This window comes from Dermochelys coriacea, chromosome 2 (genome assembly GCF_009764565.3).
Source record: "Dermochelys coriacea isolate rDerCor1 chromosome 2, rDerCor1.pri.v4, whole genome shotgun sequence".
NCBI lineage: Eukaryota > Metazoa > Chordata > Testudines > Dermochelyidae > Dermochelys > Dermochelys coriacea.
Genome location: NC_050069.1, coordinates 16,884,163 through 16,909,387, shown reverse-complemented (window position 1 = coordinate 16,909,387; position 25,225 = coordinate 16,884,163). Strand labels below are relative to the sequence as shown.

The 25,225-nt window shown below is 38.2% G+C and overlaps 1 protein-coding gene across 24 annotated transcripts in view; it reads left to right on the top strand.

Moving 5' to 3' along the window:
• PHF20L1 (PHD finger protein 20 like 1) overlaps positions 1-25,225 on the top strand; it is an 88,067-nt gene that overhangs the window by 43,003 nt on the left and 19,839 nt on the right. For 9 of the 24 annotated variants that reach the window (XM_043507313.1, XM_043507318.1, XM_043507316.1 and 6 more), the window contains 8 exons: positions 146-398; positions 2,455-2,640; positions 2,843-3,049; positions 13,656-13,874; positions 14,067-14,123; positions 16,177-16,281; positions 24,441-24,605; positions 25,037-25,218. In XM_043507313.1, the coding sequence (XP_043363248.1) occupies positions 146-398; positions 2,455-2,640; positions 2,843-3,049; positions 13,656-13,874; positions 14,067-14,123; positions 16,177-16,281; positions 24,441-24,605; positions 25,037-25,218 (1,374 nt within the window). The remainder of the gene's footprint in view (positions 1-145; positions 399-2,454; positions 2,641-2,842; positions 3,050-13,655; positions 13,875-14,066; positions 14,124-16,176; positions 16,282-24,440; positions 24,606-25,036; positions 25,219-25,225) is intronic. The other 15 variants (XM_043507321.1, XM_043507320.1, XM_043507327.1 and 12 more) reach the window with 3 other exon arrangements.

Genomic DNA, 25,225 nt, shown 5'->3' with positions numbered 1-25,225 from the left:
TATTGGAAATGTTAAATGTTGCTTTAAAAATGTTTTTGAATAAATGTTTTTGAATACTAAAGATGCTAAAAAAGATCAAAGTAGAATACAAGAACCACAGTGAAGAAACTGAAATAAAAGTATCAATTTCTTATTATTTATTCAGGAGATTTCACCTAAACCTCAAAGTCAGAAAAAAAATGAAGCTGATATTAGCAGTTCTGCCAACACTCAGAAACCTGCACTGTTATCCTCAACTTTGTCTTCAGGAAAGGCTCGCAGCAAGAAATGCAAACAAGAATCTGGAGATTCTTCTGGGTGTATAAAGCCCCCTAAATCACCACTTTCCCCAGAGTTAATACAAGTCGAGGATTTGACACTGGTCTCTCAGCTTCCTTCTTCTGTGATAAATAAAACTAGTGAGCACAGACATTTTAAAAAATACCATAATTACTTATAGTCATAAGAAATATACAGAAAAATAATTGATTGTAAATTAATGTTGCTTTTTACAATGAATCTACTTTTTATAAAAAAAATTCAAACGTAAGTGGGTGCATTAGGGATAGCTCAAACTTATAAAAAGTAAAGTCGCGTAGTGTGGTATGTGAATTTATGGTGCAAGTAATAATGGCACTTTTATGGTAGTAGAAAGTCATGGCTTTTGATGATTTTAAGTTCTATTGTATGAATATCCACACTAATAGTACTAGTGATACAGGAGAAAACAAACACCTCTTCTTAAAGGGCCTGATTCATTAAAAATATGTGCAATTTTCTTGCGGATCTTTCCTTTCCATCATTGAGGAACTCTGCCTTCAGTGGACTGTTTTGATGTACCTGTTGGCTGCACAGTCCTTCACACTACATGATATTTCCTCTAAATCTGATGTGAAAGAGAAGATGGGGTCAACTTATTTGATGGGAAAATAAAGGAAGTCGTCCTGTGTATGGTGACACCTTAGTAGTTCAGCCTTTTTAAAGCATGGAACAGGTTTGCAAAATATCAAGATATAGTTGGTGGACAGAAGAGTTGTTGAAACTTATCTGCTGCATAACATCCTTGAATGATTTTATTACATTTTTGAGCAATTACAAGCTCACTCTCTATATTTTATTTTTGCTGGAGAGGGATAGTGTAGCCTTTTCAGATTTGTTTTGAGCTTCATCTCTTAAAGACACTTTGTTGCTCAAAGAAGACAAAGTCATGTGGTCAACAATTATAACTAACATGGATTTCTGTAAAGCAAAAGCCTAAGTTTTGCTTCACTCCCAGAGCTGTGACAAAATAAGGCCTGAAGAAGACTCCTTCATCACATGTTGCATCCTTACATCTACAGTTGACATCTTCTTGAAGAGAAAAAAGTCTCTTAAACTTGTCGCAAATTTTAATTGAATGGCAGAGGGAGATGAGTCAGTTCAGTTTTCTGTATTCTCTCAATAAATATCATTGGTTTTAAATCATGTTATAAATTTCCCCCACAAAACACCATCATCCACACATGTTGCAATATCCCCAAAATGTCGGTAAGTAGTTTTGCTTGAGGAGGTTTTGTGTTTTCGACTGAAGCTATACATCTGCTTGCCATTAAAAAAACAAACTGTAACTTCATTGCCTAGTTACCTAGTTTTTTTATTATGGTTTGTAACAGCTCCCACCTCTTTTGACTTTTTTTAAAATAGAAATGTAATTTTTATTGCTACTGCAAATCTTTAGTATGAAACAGAGGAGTCTAGGTAAGGCAAGGAGGAAAAAGAATTAATGATTTACAAAACTCTAATTTATGCAGATAAAGTAAATTTCCCCAAGTACAATATATGAAACATGCATAAGTGAAGTTTTATTTTTTTAATGAATCAGGCCTATAATATCTACATATATTTCTCTTCATTTGAGATTCTTCGTGCTGAGGTTTAGACTTCTTGCTATGTAGTGCATTAACAGTTAATGTTTCTGTATTTGCTGTTATCAGGGTGTTAATATCAATTTAGCAGAAAGTGGTTCATTTTAGTTCTAATCTCTCCATTACTTTTTGTGAATTTATTTTAAAAGTTTTATTTTAATGCTGTCCATGCTTTTTTTTTTTTTTTTTTTAAAGTCTTACTGTGACAATTATTTTGCTATACTGGAAATCCTATTGTTTCTTAAACTTTAAGCAGTCTACTTCTCATTGATTTATGGGGTGGCTCCTCTTAATGCAAATCGGTTATTTGCATAAGAACCTCCTCTATATCCATGGAGGCTAGATCCTCAAATTCATATAGTAATATATTAAGCAAAAAACCAAAATCTTGCCTCAAACATTAACATTCATCTGATATTCATAGATTTTAATAATTTTTACAAAGCACAATGTGATTAGCAGTTCCGCAGAAGAGAACTATTTAAAGCATGACCCTTCTCTAGATCTTAAAATATTTCCGTAAGATTATGACGTATCTCTACTTCATGAACATTGAAAGATCTCTTTTTAGGTCCATCACAGCCAGTGAATCCCCCTAGATCCTACAAATATAGCCAGAGGAGAAGAAGATCACAGCGTTTAGCCACTTGCTCGTTGCCTGATGAGTCTATACAAAAAGTTCCTTCTCCCTCTCCAGTCACTGATGGGAAAGTGTTCTCCATCAGTGCTCAAAATCAACAGCCATCAATATCAGAGGGTAATGTATTTAATCTAATAAAGAACACCCCGAGAGAAACAATCATAAAGAATAAGACCTTTCACATTTTTTTCACCATATCTTTCACTAACATTGAGTACCTTTAGCTATATGCTGTTCGTTTATTGTAACACTGCGACCCATACTGTTGTTTGTTGGGCTTATATATCTTTGTTAATATTACATTCTTTTTTTTGTGTAGTACCTGATGTTGCTCATATGTCACTTGAGAAGCGTGGACCATGTCTCCCTCTTGACTTAAGCCGTAGTTTGGAAGTTACAGCACCATTATCCACAGAATCCACTTTCCGTAATGAGTACCCCAGTAAAGAAAAGGAAGATACTCAGATGATTACATATCATTCTTCCAAAGCAGTAACTGATGGAAGAGTAGCTACAACAGCATCAGGTAAAGAGATTCAGTTCACAAGCAATTAGGTTTATAGCTGCAGGATATGTAAGTGTATTGTATATGTTCAGTTATACAAAATGAAGGGATAGGTTTTCTGTTACAAGGTTTCAAGTCTTCCATTCCTTCTGGGATCCTTTTAGATTCTCTGTCTTCTCCCAGCTTTGAACTGCATTAGTGCTTTGGTTCTAATGTTCTTCAAGGTGGATCTGATTTTATACTACAGATAGGGATCGAAAGTTCAAGAGCAGCAATTTTGAAAAGGAGCATAAATATCAATAGAGCTACTTTGCTGTGAAATGTTAAACTCGGGAATTCCCATTTGTCTTTTAGCTTTAGGTTTAAAATTTAGGAATATCAATTTAACTTTCTTTAGCTGGTCTCGATTTGACTTTTTTCTTCATTTGTTTGATTGGGAAAATACAGTAATGCTTGTAGAGTAGGATTTTCAAAAGCAGTCAATGTTGGTCTAGCTCTGCTCTCATTTAAAATCCACTGGATTTTTTCCAGTGACCACAACAGGAGAAATATGTGACGCCAAAGTTGAGCATTTCTGAAAATCCCCCTGTAATTTATAAGTTTATAACCCTGATCCTACAACCTGTTCCCTGGTGTCAGTGTAGAGCCCCACACTGGGGCTCTGCAGGGGGTCCCACCTGCATGTAGTAGGTGGCCAGAGTTGGGTCCCACCACTCAAGCCATGCATTCAGTTTACTTATGCAGTATAGAAGGCCCGAGAGTTCTTTTAAAGTCATTAAAAATGCAAAAAGTAGGAACTTTTTACTGTTCTGAAAAATGAATTTGGAGACCATCTTGTTCTCTAAAATAAAATTTTGTGCAATAAATTATTAAAAATATAGATTTCGGAGTAGCAGCCGTGTTAATCTGTATCCGCAAAAGGAACAGGAGTACTTGTGGCACCTTAGAGACTAACAAATTTATTAGAGCATAAGCTTTCGTGGGCTACAGCCAACTTCATCAGATGCATAGAATCTAGATCTAGATATATACACATACAGATAAGTTGGAAATTGCCATACAAACTGTGAGAGGCTAATTAGTTAAGATGAGCTATTATCAGCAGGAGAAAAAAACTTTTGTAGTGATAATCAAGATGGCCCATTTAGACAGTTGACAAAAAGGTGTGAGGATACTTAACTTAGGGAAATAGATTCAATATGTGTAATGACCCAGCCACTCCCAGTCTCTATTCAAACCCAAGTTAATGCTATCTAGTATTTGTTAGTCTCTAGGTGCCACAAGTACTCCTGTTCTTTTTAAAAATATAGAAACATTCTTAAATATTTGTAACTCACTATTTGAAGTATTGTGTTCAAATGAGACTGTACATTCTTATCAGGAAAAATTAAATGTCATTGTGTAGATAGTGATATATTCATGGAATAACTTCCATGGCCCCACTCTTGGAAAGATACCACCCAATGCAGATTCCTGTTGACTCCACATAGAACATAAGAACATAGGTTGATTTTTTTGCCCGTTCACAGCCTTAGTTACCTAGTTCCATGCAGGAATTATTTGGTGAAACTCTGTGACCTGTATTAGGCAGAAGATTAAACTAGATTATCATAATGGCCCCTTCTGCCACTAAAATCTATGAATCTATAAAATAGATATATTTTTAAGATAAAGCGGACCATAAATATTTCCAATTTTCATCTGTTAAAATTTTTTAAACGCTCTTCTCTACTTCTCCAGTGAAACTTCATGCATGTGACTCAGTCTTCTCTTGTCTGATCGTGCTATATTACAAACAGTAATTTATAAGAATTCTCCAGTGCATTGAAATGTAGTGTGTACGTCAGAGTCTATAACAATTTTTCATATCGTACTTCCGTTGTGGTGCTAAAAAGGAGAGCTAGAGATTCCATAGAGAATTGTACAGAAACCCACTCATTGAATGTGGATGCCCAGTGTCTTGAGCTCAGAACTATTTTGAAGAGCAGTGTCCATTGGGGCTGCATGTATCCCCACATCAAGGAATCTGTGTGTTCAGAGCCAGGTTACAAAAGAGGGACCAGCCGCACCAGCTAGCATCTGTTCCTGTTTTGTCATAGCTCGCTGCAAGTGTTGTGACCATCAGCTTTACAATTTCATTATTTATTCTGATTTTCCTGCTGAATCTGTGTTGGGTAGTGCGATTGCTGGTTAGTTTAGTGTAATTAGTGTTGTTTTTTAGGTGTTTGCTTTGTTGCAGAGTATCCTCTTGGCACCAGCTTATGGTCTGAGTGGTTTGGTCCTGGTCACTAACAGTTCCTTCACTCAGTGAATGTCATAAAACTGCTTCTGTGAATGGGCCTGGTTTTAGTCCAGGCTATGGATTATCCTGACCAAAAAAAAACAAACAAAAAACAATGCAGGCTTTGAACAAAGCGTGCTGTGGATGAGAAATATTTGACACGTCAGTACTTGTATTGTTTACTCTGTCTCAGAGAAGACTGTTTCCTGAGGTGTGCTGGTTTGTCTGAGGTTTTTACATCTTGGGCCCAGAATATATGAGAGTATTTACAGCTCTTCCTTCTGCAGAAGGCTGTGAAAGCTAATTTGATGGATCTGATTTCCACAGATCCTGGTCTCTCCAAGATTAACAGTGCTTGTTGGCTCCACATAAGATTCAAAGTAGTCTGCTTCAGGTTTGAGGGAATCATTCCGTGGGTGCCAGGTACCTGTTGTTGTATCTGTACCTCTGGGTCTGTGACTTGATCATTCTGCTTCTTGGAGATGGCAGTGCTTGTTCTGAATAGGGATGTAAAATGTTAACTGGTTAAGCGATTAACCGATAAGTATCAGTCTTATTGGTAAGGTATTACAGTTAATATTTAAACTCTGGCTGCAGGACTTCGCTGCTGCCCCTTCTATCCACCGCCCCCGGGATTCTGTCCTAGGTGGCATGCTGCAGACCAGCATGGGTTTCTAGGTGGCATGCTGCAGACCAGCCACCTGAACAGCACATGTGCTATGGTTGGAAGGATAGGTCTGAGGCAGTTGAGCTATTTGGATGTGAAGCTTCCATAGGGAGTCTTGGATCTGAGGACCCCATCTTTGGGTGACCTGATAAACCTGTGTTTTTGAATTAGAGGGAGCCCCTGGCTCCTGTGCAATATTCATCCATGACTTGTCATAGGTCTTCTGAGCCCGACAACTCGAGTTTGCCTTATAGTTTTCCTTCTTCATCTTTGAAGAAGTCCTTCCTTCCAAGGGCTACCCAACTTAGCCTTGGCATCATCAGGAACAGGCTTTGAAGCTCATTTGGTCTACTCTCATCTTTGGAAGACCCTTATGCACTTTTGAAGGGGTCTGGTCTTCTCCTAGATAGGCATTTACTTACATGGGTTTCTCCCATACCACTTTCTGCAGATTTCCTTTCCTTGGGGAGCTTTTGGACAATGTGGCTCTTTGAGGAGCAATCACCACTGGTTCCTTTTTTGCCTGAATACCCTAGAATCCAGACACATCTATTCCTGTTAGCTTCTTCTCTCTGTGGAAAACTAGAGTTCTTTACCCATGTTGTCTTACCACACTTCCATCTTGAGGGCTGTTACCTTCTTTGATCAGGAATGAGGATAATCTAGACAGAAATCCTGTCAAAATTGGAGGATGGCCGATGATATGGAAATCATGGATTGTACGGAATTCAGGCTGTCTTCTTCCACATCCTTTGAGAAGCCAGTGGTGGCAATGTCACCATTGGAGGATTGCAGTTTCAGAATCTGTTGGGAGCACTGGCTGACGTATTGAATCTGATGTTTCTCAACTACCCCCAGAAAATACACATTGATTTTTGACATCCTCAGATCTTAAAAAAAGGGTTGAGTCAAGTTCAGTATCTTCATTAATGATCTGGAGGATGGCATGGTTTGCACCCTCAGCAAGTTTGCAGATGACACGAAACTGCTAGGAGTGGGTCAGGGTCAGGATAGGTTTCATTAAGTGATCGTGTATATCATAACTGTGAACAGGATTGTGAAAGACTTTGTGATTTCTAAAGTAGAGCTTAATACCCATATGAGGGCAGAGAAAAGTGAAAAGGAGCTGACCCAGGGCAAAAAATAGTCAACTTATCATCTTCTCTGTTAGTATTGTAAAACCTTTGCTTGCCAAGCGTCTGCAATAAATCATCTTCCGAAGACAAGAGTGCATATCTATATAGCTCTTGCCAGTGGCAGCCAGTTTTACTTACAGATAACCTTCCAGCAGTCAAATCTGCCAGAGTTTCTGTTTGAAATTTCAAACATGCTACCATGAACCTGATGCACTAAATTACAGTGTACCACATATGGAAAATGATCTCACATGAAAGTTCAGTGTGCTCTTGTCTCAGGGGACTTACGGTTAGATAAGAGACCAGGGTTTGCTTCTCAGCTCTGCCAAAGAATTTCTGATGTTGAGCATGTCACTTTATCTCTCCCTCTCTGCATAAGTTTTCTCATCTGTGAAATGGCATTATCTCAGAAAAGTGTAATAAGGCTAAATTAATATTAATAAAGCACAGTGAGGTCCTGGGATAGAGAGTGCTATAAAAGTGCAAGATATTACCAGTATTCCTATTATTGTCCACAATGTACAGAAGCAGATGGACCTGTAATATTTAGATAGAGAGAAATGCTATTTCCCCAAGACTCAAAGAAAAATGGTACCTATTTTTCTCATCTTGAATAAACTGAAATGTATTAAGTTTATCATGACTTCTGAGGCTAGAGATAGAGGGGCCATTTGGACAAAGTGATGCCATTTGTGGGCCTGGAAGTGTTTGGCTCTAGTGTAGGAGATAAGCCATTTAAAAAAAAAAAAGAAGTAGATCATATTTAATTGTGGAAAAAGAAAATTAAATATTTATTCATTTATAGCAAAGCTTTTCCTTTGTCAAACCATTAACATGTTGCTTTTCAAAGGGGAGGGCAGTGAAAAATTGAGCTTTTCTGCAATGAAGTGCAAAACACATGCTCTGCAATTAACTTCTTACATGTATGCTTCAAGCAAAGGCACTTATGTTGTCCAAAATGTATAGCTTGTGATTCTATAAGTAAAACACAAGAACACTATAATTTAGTTCCTCGGACTATTAACTACTTACATCTACCACTCTCTTTGGTATCTGCATATAGATACTGATACACTTTCGTCAACTTATTATTTAATATTTGTATTGAGGAAGTGCCCAGAGACCCCGGATGGGGATGGTGTCCCCCTGTGCATTCTAGACAAGGTACACACATATACCATGAAAAGACAGTCCCCTACCAGAAATGCTGACAATCTAAGTAATTTTATTTGCTTTTCCAGCACTTAGCCTATTCCAGCACTTAGACGTTCAAAACCTGATCAATATAAATGTATTAAAAAGATGCCTGATTGATATTGAGCTGGCAGGACAAAGTGCAGTTCTTTTGAAATTCTGACAAAATTCTAAATTCAACTGTCATGTCTTCCATTATTTCCACAGTTTTCCACCATTTTGATGCCACTAACTGAAACAGAACCACTTTCTTCTTTGGAGTAGTGAACAGTATCTTCAGTTTTATGTGCAAGGAGGGAATTCAATGTTACATTTTTAGCTTCTGTATCTCAGCTGCTGCTACTTGTTCTGGGCTTAGCCTAAAGTTGACTAAGTAATGGAAAAGGTGTATAGTTTATCAGAATTATTTTTCCAAATTTGTCTTTGGCTCTTGTGAGTTAAAACAAGTCTGCTTTTCAATGAGACTGACAAATATCCAGAGACAGCCTGCAAACTGTTAAGTCCCTCTGAAACCTGCATTTGCATTTGCATTTGTACCATTAGTGCTTCATTGTAGATTTCCTTGTGTAAAATACAGGCTTTGTTTTGATCAAAAACCTCCTTATACTCTGCAAATTTTACATGATTATGGAAATTGAATGCAAACGTCAACATGCAATCTTCCTATCTTGCAATTTAACAACTCTTGACAATTTTTATACTTTAACACAATTATCTATTTTTAATGATCCAGTCCATTGTTTGCTACCATTTCCTTCAAAATTAGATAGTCAGATGAATTCATTCATTGATAATTTTGATCGCTCGATTACAGTAATTCATTATTGATCAACAGCTTTCACATATGCTGTAGCTAGAATGAGAAACCACTACCTACTGAATTTAATACTCAAGGCTATAAATGAGATTAGCTAGCCATTTCTGTATATTGAATTGTTATCAGTGTTCTCATCTACCCAGTGTTTCGGAAGTTTCCTGATACTAGCAAACTAAGCCTCCCAGCAGGTCACAGATCTATCTACACCCCTGTCTTCAGCATTCTTTGAGAGTTCATTCCAGTTGCTAGTCATGCTCTTCTGTCCAATGATTTTTGCCATTGCTTGTCCCCTGAAGGATTACAGTCAGTTTTGTGGAGTTCTTCTGTTTCCTAATATGCAAACAAGAACCTTAATGTTCTCGTCACTCCTTTAAACTTTTAAAAGAGTTAGTTTTCATGCACAGATTGAAATTAAGAGTCTGTTTAAAATGTCCATGATATGTATTTGAAAATATATTTTCATGTAAATACTTGAGTGACAGAAGCTCCAAAAATTAAAAAAACAAAATCCATATTTTTTTGGAAAGCTCTGACTGTACTGGTCTTATCTATGCTTAAAGATATTACAATCTTTAATTAAGGGATGTGATTTTTTTAAACTGGCATAGTTATTCTGGTGGCAATACCTAAGAACCTATGGGTTTTCAAACTGGAATAGGTTTTACCAGAATAAGCTATTTTATACCAATATACATGTATTTGCACTTGAGGGTCTATGCTGCTTTAACTATGCTGGCATAATTAAAGCAGCAAAACTGATGTAGTTTGCATATATTTGAGCTGAAATAGGTCTTTCCATTATTTCATGGAGGTGGCAAAACTCACCTTTGAGGTAATGATATAGACATCAATTGCTCACATGTGGTCCTTCAGTGTCTTTGGTGTACACACACAACACACAGCATGCATAGCACTTCCTGCATAGATTCCCACACTGCCGCTGTGTGTGGGTAGGAGGTCATATCTGGTTACCTCAAGAGGAAACAAGTGACAATTAAAAACTCCTTTACAGAGTCACTACCGTGTTTCATTTTTATCAGTATTTAGTTTGTACAAATTATTAAATTATGAACTGTATTGCTCTGTTGGTTACATTGGTTTAAAAGGCTCTGAATGATCACCTCTTACTTAATTTTATGGCTATTAGTGTAAATCAACATTTTATTTTATAAGATATGATAACTTACACATTTGAAATTAAAATATCAGGTTTATGAAATACATTTATTTAGGTACAAATAAAATTATAATTTTCAAAACATGTAGTGATTACTAATAGGAAGTATATCTAGGCTTTTATTTCATATGATTATCCACTTCCTCTTATGGACCTCTAAGTGAAGACTCGATAAAGTTGCTCACTAGGAAAAGTGTAACTGTATGTGTTATCTTCTCCTTTCCTGTTACTGTAGCAATGGAGCTTACATGGGTAAATTATTTGAAAGGACATTAGTGTCACTGTAGCAGAATTCTTTCTATAAAAAATACCTCCTGGAGCCATCAGCCAGCTTTCTTAGTCACCAGCTGATTAGTTTGTCAGGTGGTATTTAAGCTTTAATGGTCTAATTTCAGGATGTTGAAGATTTAAGGTAATTTTGGAATAATGACATTTGATAGGTTTGGATCGCTGACATAGAAAAATTGTTTTTAAATAACTAGTTTAAATCCAGTACTGTTTTGGGAAGATGACTTGGGACTAGATTATTCAAGGGACTGTTCAGATGTGGAGCCCTCAATGTCCTGGCTCAAAATAGTAGTGGCCTAACCAGATTATCTGATGTGTTGTTATGTGATCTCATTTTAGTTTCTACAGTACACATGCCCACATTAAGCGCCCCCCCCCCCCAAAAAAGTAGCGGCATGTCCACCACATTAGCACTAATTGGAACCTTTGTTAGCCTTGACAGAGAGGCCAAGTATTGATTGTCCATAGAATACTAAAAAATAAGCTTCCATCTCTAGAGGTGGTCCTTGCAGGTTAGAGTGAAGCCTGCTGGTAGAATGGGATGTGGGAAGTTGTCGTCGTTGTTGTTGATTTGTTATATGCTGACAATGTGCTCCTGGCTCTGTAAAAATACAAAATGAAGACTCTTGCTGCCCTGCAGAACTTTACAGTCCAACAAGACAGACACACAAGCTGGGAAGCTCAGAGGCGGAAATAGTTCAGATAATGTTTTCTGTTGCTAACAAATATATGTATTAGGGATACTTAACCCAAAAGGTGTTTTACGTATCCCTCCTCCCCTCCTATCTCTGCTGCTCAGAGTGGGTGCTCAGGCTGGGGCCAGTGTTGAGGGTATTGGGGCATCAGGAATAGTCTGTTCAAACTATTGGATGGGGCTTAACAACACCAACTGGAGAAAACACCTCCAAGCCATACCCCGAGACCTAGAGGCACTTTGGCTCCTTCCCTCTACCCAATACAAGTAGCTGCTTCCAGCTCCTGGCCAGGGTGCATGATGGGGAGTGGGATCTAAAGCTGCCTTTACACCAGACAGCTTGGAAGGTCCTCCACATAGTAACCTCTGTATTGGGTAATTCCTGCTGCTTTGTGTACCAGTGCCCTAGCTGCTCCTGCTGCCTGTTCACTGTGAAGTTCCTTGGCTACTGCTTGAGGGAAGAGGCTTCTCAAGAGCTGGAGTGCTAGGGGGAAGCTGATGTGAAGTGTGTGGAGCTCTGTCTAGCGAGGGAAAACTAGCCCAGGAGGAGGCTCTGTGCTCTCTCTCCGCATACATATCCCCAGAGCATTACCGCTTTCTGTACCGAGTCTTTTTTGTTAAGTAGAGGACTTCGATTTTCAGGCCTCTCAATCCATCGCTTTTCATAAGCACTAAATTCACATAGTTTTCTTAATCCTGTTTTTAATTTCTTTAATTGTTTTCTCTTTTATAGTAATGAACTCTATAAAAGGGGACTTCAAAGAACCCCAAAAGAACCTCCTCTTTATTTGGATCATATTCAGTTTAAAGATAGTGGTTCTGGCTGCTTTAAGGTTTTCTGCAGGGTTAATCTTTTGCATTATTGTCAGACACCAAGATTTTAAGAAGCGATTAAGGATTTTGAATGCTGTTTTTGGGGGCCCAATTTTTGAGACTCCATAATGGTACTTGATTTTTTCAGAAAGTGCCGAGTACCTGCCTTCTGAAAATTGGGTCCCACTTAGTGTTTTTAAATTGGATATCCAAAATCATTAATAACTTTTGGAAAAACTTGGCCTGAATTATTACCAGAATGTGTACACACAAACTTTACCCAAAAGAGTGATTTAAACACCCAAACAGCTGTTACTCTACTAACCTCAGCATCAGAGGATCCTAACCACAAATTATGTCAAGCTACTCTTGTGAGAGTGATTGTTAAACTGAAAAGGATGATAAATAGATTTTTAAATGTTTAAAAAACTCGGATACCTCCTTATAATTTTGTACGGCTATATTTTCCTTAGTATTTTGCAGCGTTAGCCAGGGAGGCCTTAGACTACATCTAGAGCTTTCCTGTTGTGTAATTAGGGAAGAGACTTAGAGCTTGCACTGCATTGGCTAGTAAAGTTGGTGGGAGATCTAGGTGATGCTGGTAATTGTTTATTGAGCAACATATTTTTTCCCTGGCAGAGAGTAAAATAGGTATCCTCCTTAGATCAAAATAACTTTGGGTCTTATTTGGTTTGATTATTTGAAAATTGCCTTGATGCTTTTGATAATAAATATCAGAGTTACAATATTAAAATATTTTTTCATCTCTGTTCAGTTAGTTAGTTTTATGATTTCCTAGCTTGCAATGAAGAGAAAAATTTTCTAAATACTGAGCACTTTAGGGAATAATCAAGGATTAGTAAATCTTTCAAAGCACTCTTCGTATGCAAGTGTAACTTCAAATTCTGATCTATACACAAATCTTTCTGCTTTACATATACTTCAAATTTATTTTCTTTAGATTCCGATTTTAAATGGACACTGATTTCCAGAGGTAACCTCATGAGCGTCTATTAGATTAGAGGTAGAATACCACTTTTAAAAATAACTCCTGAATGCAATAAACTTTGATGTTGTAGACTTTCTATTGAGCCAGATGTTTTTTTAATAAGTAGCATTGTAACCCTAAAATCTATTGAAGATAGCTGTCCCTTCAAAGTAAGACACAGTTAATTAACTGTGGTGACATCAACTCCTTGACTGTTACTAGTGACTTCCACTGTAACGGAAAGAGAAGAAAAGGAAAAAAAAATATCTAAAGCAGGAGAGAATTAAATTGAAATTAACCTCTCTGTTTGGAATCTATATCTCTTTTTTTTTCTTTTTCTTTTTCTTTTTTTTTTAAGTAGAGAGAACAGACTTTTTTTGGCATGTAGCATTTAGTAAATAGTAAGACTAAGACCTAGGCATTCAAAACTTAACAATATATTCACTATTATGAAAATATTTCCTGTACTTGTCATTTCAGCAGCCTGACTCAGCCAGTGACTTGGCTGCTATGCTGATATACAGGATTAAATCCTTACTGAATGCCCAGTAAATTTGTCTTCTTGTTTTCAGCACCCTCGTCCCATGTACATGCCTTACATCTGGAAATGCCTTTAACCAGTAGTCTAAAGTTACTCAAAGGGAATAGTAAAAAAAAGAGGTCCTCCACGTCAGTCAGCTCTGAAGGGACAGAGATACAGTTCTCTGTGCCTGTAAAGGAGAAATGTTTTGAGAATCTGCAGGAGAAAATGTTAAAGAAGGTCATTGAGAAGGACAAGCATTCAGAAGTTGGTAAACTACAATGCTTTTTGTTTCCAGTGCTTAAGACCGTAAAAGTAATTATAAAGCATCTTTAAAAATCAATGTGTTACTTGTGTCTTTCTTTTAATTATGTATTGATAGGAATGTTTACAACCAAGTAACAAGAAAGTACACCGTCCGCGGTGGTTCCACTAAGCTTGTGTGTTTTTCTTAAACCTACAGGTATATTGAAAACTGAAAAAAAAGTGAAATTGGAAGAGAAAAGCTCATCATCATTTGGTATGCACAGAAAATCACATTTTAAGCAAAAAGTCTAAAGCTTGAGAGAGTAAGAACATAGCCTGTCCCTAACTTTTTACCTATTATGCTCTTTTAGGTATAAATGCTCAGCTGTTTCAATATTTATAAAGCAGCCAGCTTTTAAAAAACAAAAAATCTGAAACCCGAACACCTAAATTGATGCAAAAGGTCTTGGAAATTAAATAAACTTGTGTGACAATGTATGCCTAAGAGATTGTGTGTAAATTGCAAGGACACAGAGAGACAAGTCCGGTAGTAAGTTATAGTAGGGCTATAATTTTGTGTGTCCATTCCTAGACCAACTGGGTGGAGCATGAGGCCTGAGAGGAGAAGAATAATGATAGGATACCTTTTATAACCTTTTTCAATTAAATTAATGGTATGTGTGGTTATTAACTTGTGCCTAGAGGTGGAATAAATAAAGGAAAAGTCTAACGGCTAGGTAGCCAACAGAATATGCAATGCCTCCTAAAATGAAATATAAATTAAGGAAGTTTGGGGTATTCACTCTTCAAATATTACAGAGATGGTCAGATAGGGACTCATTCATAAAATTTCACTTTTGCCACGATTCACAATTTTCCATCCCCAAACAAATTCATTTTTGACAGATTCAGCCCTATATGTGTCTGAATTGCTCATCAATCTATGGAAGAAAAGAAGGAATAGAAATAAGCCCAGTTAGCTCTAATTGAAACATTCACTATATCTGCTCTTATTCTGTGTGGCTAAGGGAAATGTACACAAAAAAGAGTGGTTTCAGAGTAGCAGCTGTGTTAGTCTGTATCCGTAAAAAGAAAAGGAGTACTTGTGGCACTTGAGAGACTAATTTATTAGAGCATAAGCTTTCATGAGCTACAGCTCACTTCATCGGATGCATACCGTGGAAAATATAGTGGGGAGATTTTATATACACAGAGAATATGAAACAATGGATGTTACCATACAGACTGTAACAAGAGTGATCAGGAAAGGTGAGCTATTACCAGCAGGAGGGAGGGCGGTGGGACTGTATGCTGTAGCTGTAGCTCACCAATGCTTATGCTCTAATAAATTTGTTAGTCTTTAAGGTGCCACAAGTATTCCTTTTCTTTTTACAAAAAAGAGTATTATCTTACAGTCAGTCTTTGGAGTTTATTTTCCAGCTGAAGTCAAGTCCCTCTTTCTGACCTCACAACTGTCTGCTTTGGAAATAACTATGAAGTTAGAAGCTGTGGATTATGGCTTCACATGAGAAGCAAGTAGCAGGGACAGATGAATTATTATAAAACAAAGACTCCATTCACATGTAGATGTCAGTAGTACTTAAAAAGGAGTAGACATACAAAAATGTAACTTTAATTTTATTCAGAACAAACTCTGCTGATAAAATTTTGGGTGAGAGGACAGCTAGCTGTTCTTAAAAGAATTTATGGCAGCTACAGTTTCAGGTGTTTATCATTAAGCTCCATACTAGATCATGTAGCATGCTTTGCTAGAGGATGTTATTTTTTAAATTAAGAGTTCTTTCTGTTCTCATCTTCCCTGTTTCTACAGCATGATCAAAACCTGGAAAATCAATGGGTTGTCTACTCTGTTTCTTGCAAACTAATTGATGTACTACTGATGTATTTTTAAAATATACATTTTTAAAAATATAAGCTTTATTAAAACTGGGTCTTTATTTTTTTTCCTCATGTGTGGGTCACATCTGGAAATTCTGAAGGCTACACAATGTTACCTGTCAAGATGTGGGATACAGTTGACTTCTTGACACTGAGAAGCTGAATTATGTTACTCTGCTAGGAAGAGTCTCACTAATATCTGTGTTAACTTCAAGGTGTCTCAGCTAAGGAGGAACCCCAGTGCTGTTCCAAAATCAGTTAATCACAAGGGCTATACTCATGGCACTGAACAAATTAATTGACTCATTCCACTCTGGGCAGGTGACTGGAACAACTGATTTAAAATTTAAATGTTGCTTTTAGGGTAACTGAAAGAAAAAAGTATTCAAGGATGATGGTAATATTTTAAAATATTCATTTTTAATTAGGTAAAAAGAAAGAAAAAGATAAAGAGAAAAAAGAGAAAAAGGAAAAAGATCATAAATCAAAACAGAAGAAGAAGAAGAAAAAGAAGAAGAAAGCTAAACAGCATGGTGAGTTAAGAAAAATTAAGACAAAAAATAAAGATCAAATACTATCTTTCTGGTTCTGATTGGTTGTTGTTACTGACTGAAATATTGAACATTCATACAGTTCAGAAACAAGTTCTGAAATTTCAGAAATTACCAAAATGAGGTGGTGGTCTTGTAATTTCACATAGCAAAGGCACTTTGATCTGGTATCTCCTCTCCTCCTCCCTTTATATTCTGTCTCCAGGTGATCATGTCCACTCATGGCTTTAACTACCATTTTCACACCAATGACATATACATACACTTCTCCACTCCAGCCTCCCTCCACCTAGTTCTGCATCTCAGACACTTTCACATCCAGCCCTGACTATCTCACTGCTTACATTTATTTTCATATTTAGGTTGTGTCTAAATCTTGCCAAATCTTTCTGCATAACATCTCTAAGATACAGTTTTTCCTATTCATCCTCATAGCTGAAACTTTCATACAGGCTCTCATCATCTCATGTCTCAGTTACTGCAATGTCTTTTTCGCTGGCTTTGACAAATGCAATCTTGCCCAGCTCATATCCAGTCAGAATGCTGCTGTGAAGATCATTTTTCTAGCCTGTCACTTTGACTGTTACTGTGTCTTTGCATCCCACCACTGGCTCCTCCTTCTCTGCTGTATCAAACACTAGCTACTTGTCTTCATTTTCAGGACCCTTCATGGCCAGCTCCTACCCTCTTATCTCTAATTCACTATCGAGTTGTTCACTTCTGCATCCGATCAGCCCACGATGCCAGCCTTCATAGCCCACACTTTGTTTTCAAACAATCACTTTTGTGCTTTCTCCCATTCTGCCCCTCAAGATGGGAAGAGCTTCCCCATAAACATCTGCAAAACCAACTCGTTATCCTCCTTCGAAACTCTCCTTTCGCTTGTTGCTTGCAACAAATGGTTAGGCCGCTGATGTGCTGAGATTGCTGCCTATCTTGCTGCCCAATTTTGTCACATTGTTTCCTCCACCGTCTGTCTATATCCATCAGTTGCCTCTTGTCTTAGACTTACACTATAAGCTCTTTTGAGCAAGCACTGTCCTTTTGTTCTGTGTTTGTCCAGCACCTAGGACCAGTGGCGTCCTGGTCTATGACTAGGGCTCCTGTGTGCTATAGTAGTACAAATAATAATAATATGGCCAAAACTCTCTGATCTTTTCTTCACCCCAGTGATAAGATATCCATTTTGTGAAAAATTCCTGTTTACCATAAATGTCTTGGGACTTGCCATTTGATTATACCATGTATTTTTCTTACCTTTCTGCTGCTCTTTTGTTTTTCGGATATGCTCTTCTTTTCTCTGTAATATAAAAGACGAAGAATGGAAAACAAAAACTATTGGCTGCCTCTGGCATGCCCCTCAGATTGATTTACCTCATTAACAAATCTGTAGTGTACCTTAGTAGATGTCAGTCATAATATTTGTGATTAAAATATTAGTGTAATCCAGACAAGATTCCTGGAAAAACTCTGGGATTAATAATTTAAGAGCTCCTAGGACAAGGATTTTTAGTGAGAACTTCTGCTCACAAGCATGTGGTTTCAAGTGTGTTTTTTACATTCTGCACCACAAGATTTCTGGCCTCATTTCCTGTTTTCTCAGCTTTTTGTTTACAGTGTGCCTAACACTGTTCAAGACACAAAAGAATACACAGTCCCTGCTCTTGAGGAGGTTACAGTCTAACTAGGCAGGCAATATGAAACAAAGGGAAACCTGGGGAAGGTTGTATTTTTGTATAATTATATTTTTTTTTAAAGGGGAGGGGGAGGAGTGATGGAAATGGGACAACTTTTGTTGATGTCTCTTTAACATTTGTGTTTAGCAGTTCTTTGCTGCTGCTATAATATAGTAAAACAGAAATGTGACAAAATAGTGTCGTAAAGCCCTTCCTAGTTCATCACAATTTGACCATGACTTTCTAGAGGATAAACTGCAGATTTCTGAAGTGAGCAAACACTTATTCATTCAAATAACACACTGTACAGCAAAAATTATCCCAAAGAATGTGGTATACACTTCAGCTAAATCAAGTTTAATGCTACTGTTCTACATTTATCTGAGTCAACATAATTTAAAACGATAAACTTTTCAGTAGTTTCTGTTATCTGCAAATTGTTGGGTTTGGATGTGGGGAAAGGTGTGACCCCTTATGTGCATGCAAGGAGACATTAAATATTAGATGCATAGAGGTGCTGTCATTTAGTTAAGTCTAGTAAGTCCTAATTAGTTCATCTGGTAGGCAGTAAGGCACTGCAGGGTGAGTTGTGCTTTCACTTCCCCACAGATGTGGTTTTAAGAATAAAGCCAAAGGCAGAGCGTCACCAGCACCTAAGTTGCAATAATTCAGAACACACGCCCAGGAGATCTTTTTATAGTTTAAACCAGTTTCTTAATAATTTTTTAAAAGTGTAATACTGTTTGTTTAGCCCTTTGAAAGTATGATCAGAGTATTAATGTAAAACCTTGCATAAATAATAATACTAAAGAATATGCAAGTTTTACATAAAAATAGTCAAAATGATGACAAATCCACTTGAGCAGACAGATTTGAGAATTACTGTTATAGCAGTCAGATACAAATTTAAACTGAATATAGTTTGGTGTCTTGTATTAGTTTATAGTGGGTCCTGTACAGGTTATACTGAATAGGCCTAATAGGCCATGTTATTGATTTGGAATTGCAAGTATATCTTCTGGAAATGTGATATTGTAATTGGAACAAGTGGAACATGATATTCTTCTGAGCATAGAGAGCAAAGTTTTTTCGAAAACCCTTATGTATGTTAGCTGAAACCTTCAGTTTATCAGATATTTCTAGTGAGTGAAACAGATAATACTAGAAGGATACTCTGGCATCTGCAATAAAGAAATGATTAACATTCATGCATACTGCATAGGAAAGGATAACTTTAGTGTAAGTTGGACAAATGAAAACACGGTTAATGAAGATTTCCCATTTCATTTAGTTGAAAGCCTGCTAGTACTTGATGTATCAAATTGACATTGTATTTTCTACATTTATTTTGTTTACTCAAATTTCTAGGTTTCAGAGTAGCAACCACGTTAGTTTGATTCGCAAAAAGAAAAGGAGTACTTGTGGCATCTTAGAGACTAGCAAATTTATTTGAGCATAAGCTTTCATGAGCTACAGCTCACTTCATCGGATGCATTCAGTGGAAAATAAAGTGGGGAGATTTATATACCTAGAGAACATGAAACAATGGGTGTTACCATACACACTGTAACAAGAGTGATCACTTAAGGTGAGCTATTACCAGCGGGGGGAAGGGGGGGAGACGGGACGGGACCTTTTGTAGTGTTAATCAAGATGGGCCATTTCCAGCAGTTGACAAGAACGTCTGAGGAACGGTGGGGGGAGGGGAGGGGAATAAACATGGGGAAAAAGTTTTACTTTGTGTAATGACCCATTCACTCCCAGTCTCTATTCAAGCCTAAATTAATTGTATCCAGTTTGCAAATTAATTCCAATTCAGCAGTCTCTCATTGAAGTCTGTTTTTGAAGTTTTTTTGTTGAAGGATAGCCACTCTGAGGTCTGTAATCAAGTGACTGGAGAGATTGAAGTGTTCTCCGGCAGTTTTTTGAATGTTATAATTCTTGACGCCTGATTTGTGTCCATTTATTCTTTTACGTAGAGACTGTCCAGTTTGACCAATGTACATGGCAGAGGGGCATTGCTGGCACATGTAAGCATAAATCACATGGGTAGATGCGCAGGTGAACAAGCCTCTGATAGTGTGGCTGACGTGATTAGGCCCTATGGTGGTGTCCCCTGAATAGATATGTGGACAGAGTTGGCAACGGGCTTTGTTGCAAGGATAGGTTCCTGGGTTAGTGGTTCTGTTGTGTGGTGTGTGGTTGCTGGTGAGTATTTGCTTGAGATTGGGGGGCTGTCTGTAAGCAAGGACTGGCCTGTCTCCCAAGATCTGTGAGAGTGATGGGTCGTCCTTCAGGATAGGTTGTAGATCCTTGATGATGCATTGAAGAGGTTTTAGTTGGGGGCTGAAGGTGATGGCTAGTGGCGTTCTGTTATTTTCTTTGTTGGGCCTGTCCTGTAGTAGGTGACTTCTGGGTACTCTTCTGGCTCTGTCAATCTGTTTCTTCACTTCAGCAGGTTGGTATTGTAGTTGTGAGAATGCTTGATAGAGATCTTGTAGGTGTTTGTCTCTGAGGGGTTGGAGCAAATGTGGTTGTATCGTAGCGCTTGGCTGTAGACAAAGGATCGTGTGGTGTGGTCTGGATGAAAGCATGTATGTTGGAATAACGGTCAGTAGGTTTCTGGTACAGGGTGGTGTTTATGTGACCATCGCTTATTAGCACCGTAGTGTCCAGGAAGTGGATCTCTTGTGTGGACTGGTCCAGGCTGAGGTTGATGGTGGGATGGAAATTGTTGAAATCCTGGTGGAATTCCTTAAGGGCTTCTTTTCCATGGGTCCAGATGATGAAGATGTCATCAATGTAGCGGAAGTAGAATAGGGGAATTAGGGGACGAGAGCTGAGGAAGCGTTGTCCTAAGTCAGCCATAAAAATGTTGGCATACTGTGGGGCCATGCAGGTACCCATAGCAGTGCCACTGATTTGAAGGTATACGTTGTCCCCAAATGTTAAATAGTTATGGGTGAGGACAAAGTCACAAAGTTCAGCTACCAGCTTTGCCATGATATTATCGGGGATACTGTTCCTGACGGCTTGTAGTCCATCTTTGTGTGGAATGTTGGTATAGATGGCTTCTACATCCATAGTGGCTAGGATGGTGTTTTACACAAAGTAAAACTATTTCCCCATGTTTATTCCCCCGCTCCACCTCTCACTGTTCCTCAGACGTTCTTATCAGCTGCTGGAAATGCCCCACCTTGATTATCACTACAAAAGGTTCTCCCCACCCCCGCTCTCCTGCTGGTAATAGCTCACCTTAAGTGATCACTCTCGTTACAGTGTGTATGGTAACACCCTTTGTTTCATGTTTTCTATGTATATAAATCTCCCCACTGTGTTTTCCACTGAATGCATCCAATGAAGTGAGCTGTAGCCCATGAAAGCTTATGCTCAAATAAATTTGTTAGTCTCTAAGGTGCCACAAATACTCCTTTTCAAATTTCCAGTTAGCTCTTGTCATTGAGGCTAGATGTCAAGCAATGAATATCAAAAGCAGAAAACATCTTTCATAAACTGGAAAAGATTTGGAAAAGTAGCATGATTGGCAATGACATAAAAACATGAATTTTTAACACCAGCATGAATTCTGTCCTCTTTAATGGAGCAGAGTCATGGAAATCTACTACAGAAATTAAGAAGATATCTCATTTGAAAGTAAATGTCTATGGAAGATCTTCAGAATCCATTGGAAAGAGATTCTTGCAGTATCAGAAATTCCAAGTAGAACAAACCAATCTAAAGTATCGAATATGGTAAGATGATGACGATGGACATATTTTGGATATGCTTTGAGGGTGCCAGCAATATGACTTCCATTGCAAGTGATAATATGGACACCACCTGGAAAGAGAAAAAGAGGTCGACCTAGAGCAACTTTACACGGAACAATAGAGAAAGTATATGACACTCAGAAGCTTGAACAGACCAGCACAAGACCAAAATAAATGGTGGAAACTGATGGGCGCTCCTAAGAGTGTGGGAGCATGAAGAAGAATGAAATATATTGCAACAAGGGATTCTGTGTTATTAGTCACATCATAGATGGATATGCTGCTATACACTGATGACACTGGGCAAAAAAGTTACTATCTAAATGCACAGCACCTTGGGACAATACAGAAGATGACACAATTAACACAATTACTCAGTGGAATTGTGGTTGTCACTGATCATGGGTATCGGGGAGTAGGTGTGAAGGATAGTAAAGGTTCTTGGGGAATGTTGACTGGGAGGTTACCCTAAGCTTAGAGGGGACATGGAAGAAAGCACAGAATTGACAGTGGATTATGGTGGAAAGGGAGAATGTAGGAGAGAAGTGTGAACAAAGCATTCAGCGTGGGGCTGTTGTAGATGGTGGTAGCAGGGCTGTGGAATACTTTAAAAAGGAAGATGAGAAGGTTCAAGTAATGAGCAGTGAGTACAATTATTTAACTCATGTCCTAGGACATGTAGTCTGACTGTGCTCGGATAATATCCATCCATGTATTGTTCCCTATGATTGTTGTGGCTGCAGGCTTGGGCCAGTTGTGCATAGCTGTTCTGTGTAGATGTGCTGTCTCCACTCTTACAGGTAGTGGTGTTGATCTCCAGGGAAAAGGGAGAGAAGGTGGCAGCAGGAGACGCAGGGATGGGAAGAGGTACAGAATGAATTGGGGATGGGAGTAGAGAGAAAAATAAAAGTGGAAGAAAGAGGGATGGAGAGAATCACTTCTAGGGGAAGGAAACAGGACTTCAAGAGTACAGAATGTATGGGAGATGCTGTAGAACAGGGATCGGCAACATTTGGCACACAGCCCATCGGGGAAATCTGCTGGCAGGCTGGGACAGTTTGTTTACTTGCAGCGTCCGCAGGTTTGGCTGATCGCAGGTCCCACTGCCCGTGGTTCGCCGTTCCAGGCCAATGGGGGCTGCGGGAAGCGGCAGCCAGCACATCCCTCGGCCGGTGCCGCTTCCCGCAGCCCCCAATGGCCTGGAACGGCAAACCGTGGCCCGTGAGAGCTGCGATTGGCTGAACCTGCAGACGCTGCAGGAAAACAAACCGTCCCGGCCCACCAGTGGATTTCCCTGGTGGGCTGCATGCCAGAGGTTGCTGATCCCTGCTGTAGAAGTTAGCAGAAGGCTGGAAACAGAGGATTGAAAATTGTGTAGAGGATTACATTGTTTTAAAGAGACATCAAAACCAGATATTTAGCCAAACCTCAGAACTTTTTAAAGTTCTTCCATTACTAGTTTATTGAGTGGGGGGCGGAGGTTACAATATTGCACAAGGGTGTAGTTCTGCATCTCTGAAAATTAAGTATTTATCTTTAAAAAAAAATTTACCTAATATTTGCAGAGATGTGCGCATAACTCTCCAGCAGACCTCAGGTTCATGGCTTAATTGGGAACATTTTTAAAAATTTGGCAAGCATTGTGTGTTGGAAAAGGAAGATCATCTTAGCAGCAGACGTTTGGACAGATGTAGGCATGAAATTTGGGAAGCAGGAGAGGAACGTGAGACAAAAAGAATCCTGTTTTTTCTCAGTGTCAAAACAAGAAAAACACAAGAACTGGGTCTCATAATTTCTAGAACACGTCAGAAGGAGCTAAACATTCATTGTTAGTAGTTTTATTTTCCATGTAAGTCTGTTGCAGTTGCCACAAGGATACTATTTGATTGTCAGGTGGGAAGGAAGGAGAGCCATGTGAGGATGAGGCATGATTTATGAAAACCCTCTAAGATGTGTCGAATACACACAATACTGTTTGATAGAAAAGAACTGACAGATAAGTCAATCAAAGATCAATTGGAGAACTCTGATTATAGATATAGTGCAATATTCGTTCCTTTTTGTAGTCTTACAAGGTACTTTCTCACAATCTCAGATATGTATGAAGAGAGAAAAAAGAAGTTATATAATTAGTGTGGTGTAGTGTATGTACATAAAAGAGGGGGCAGAGTTGAAATCACGTGTGACATTTTTATTTTACTCTGCTGCTTGACTTGGTAACCATAATGTTCTTAATATCGCTTACATTGCTACAGATTTCAGAGTAGCAGCCGTGTTAGTCTGTATTCGCAAAAAGAAAGGGAGTACTTGTGGCACCTTAGAGACTAACAAATTTATTTGAGCATAAGCTTTCGTGAGCTACAGCTCACTTCATCAGATGCATCCGATGAAGTGAGCTGTAGCTCACGAAAGCCTACGCTCAAATAAATATGTTAGTCTCTAAGGTTCCACAAGTACTCTTTTTCTTATTGATACAGATGTAAAATAAGACCGTTTAGGGGTTTGTGTGATATAGATATTTATACATTTCCCTTTATTTTGGTATTTATGCACTAATGCATGTTCTTTATCTTTTGCACATAATGTTGTAACTTTGTTACATAATCGTCATTCTCAGGCCTTGTGAACTCTTACAAACATACTTTTTCTTGAGTACTATAACAGCAGATAACAATTGTTCATGTTAATTTTGTAGATTATTCAGATTATGAAGATAGTTCTCTTGAGTTTTTGGAAAGGTGCTCCTCTCCACTCACACGGTCTTCTGGGAGCTCTCTGACTCTGCGAAGCATGTTTACAGAGAAGAACACATCATACCAGTATCCAAGAGCCATTCTGTCTGTCGACCTGAGTGGAGAAAGTAGGTTGGCTGAACAGTAGGAAATTTTGTTTTAAAATTTATTATTTCCCAAAGAAGGTGAATTAAAAAGGCCAAATGCAAGCCAAATAATTTACTTTAGGCATAAAAATATGAAACTTTTTATGCTTGTATGTTGTTAAACCAACGTATATATACTTTCATGACAGATTGAACAAAACATTTACCCTCCTCATGCTGTTCTGCATTGTGTTGGGCACTGGTTGGATGTTGCCACTCCTACCTCTAAGGTGGCTACATTGCATTGCTGTTTATACAATAGAAGTCACCAAGAAGTGTAATCTTCCAGCAGTAAATCTGTGAGTGACTTCTGCTATGTGTAGTGCAGGATCATTCAGCATCTAAGTTCTATGTTCTTGTAAAAAGTTAAATCGGTTTGCATATACAACTTCAGATTTATTTATTTTTATTAGACCTCTCGGATGTGGAGTTCTTAGATGATTCCTCCACAGAAAGCTTATTACTGAGTGGTGATGAATACAATCAGGACTTTGATTCAACCAATTTTGAAGAGTCTCAGGATGAAGAGGATGCTCTCAATGAAATAGTTAGATGCATCTGTGAAATGGATGAGGAAAATGGCTTCATGATTCAGGTAAGGC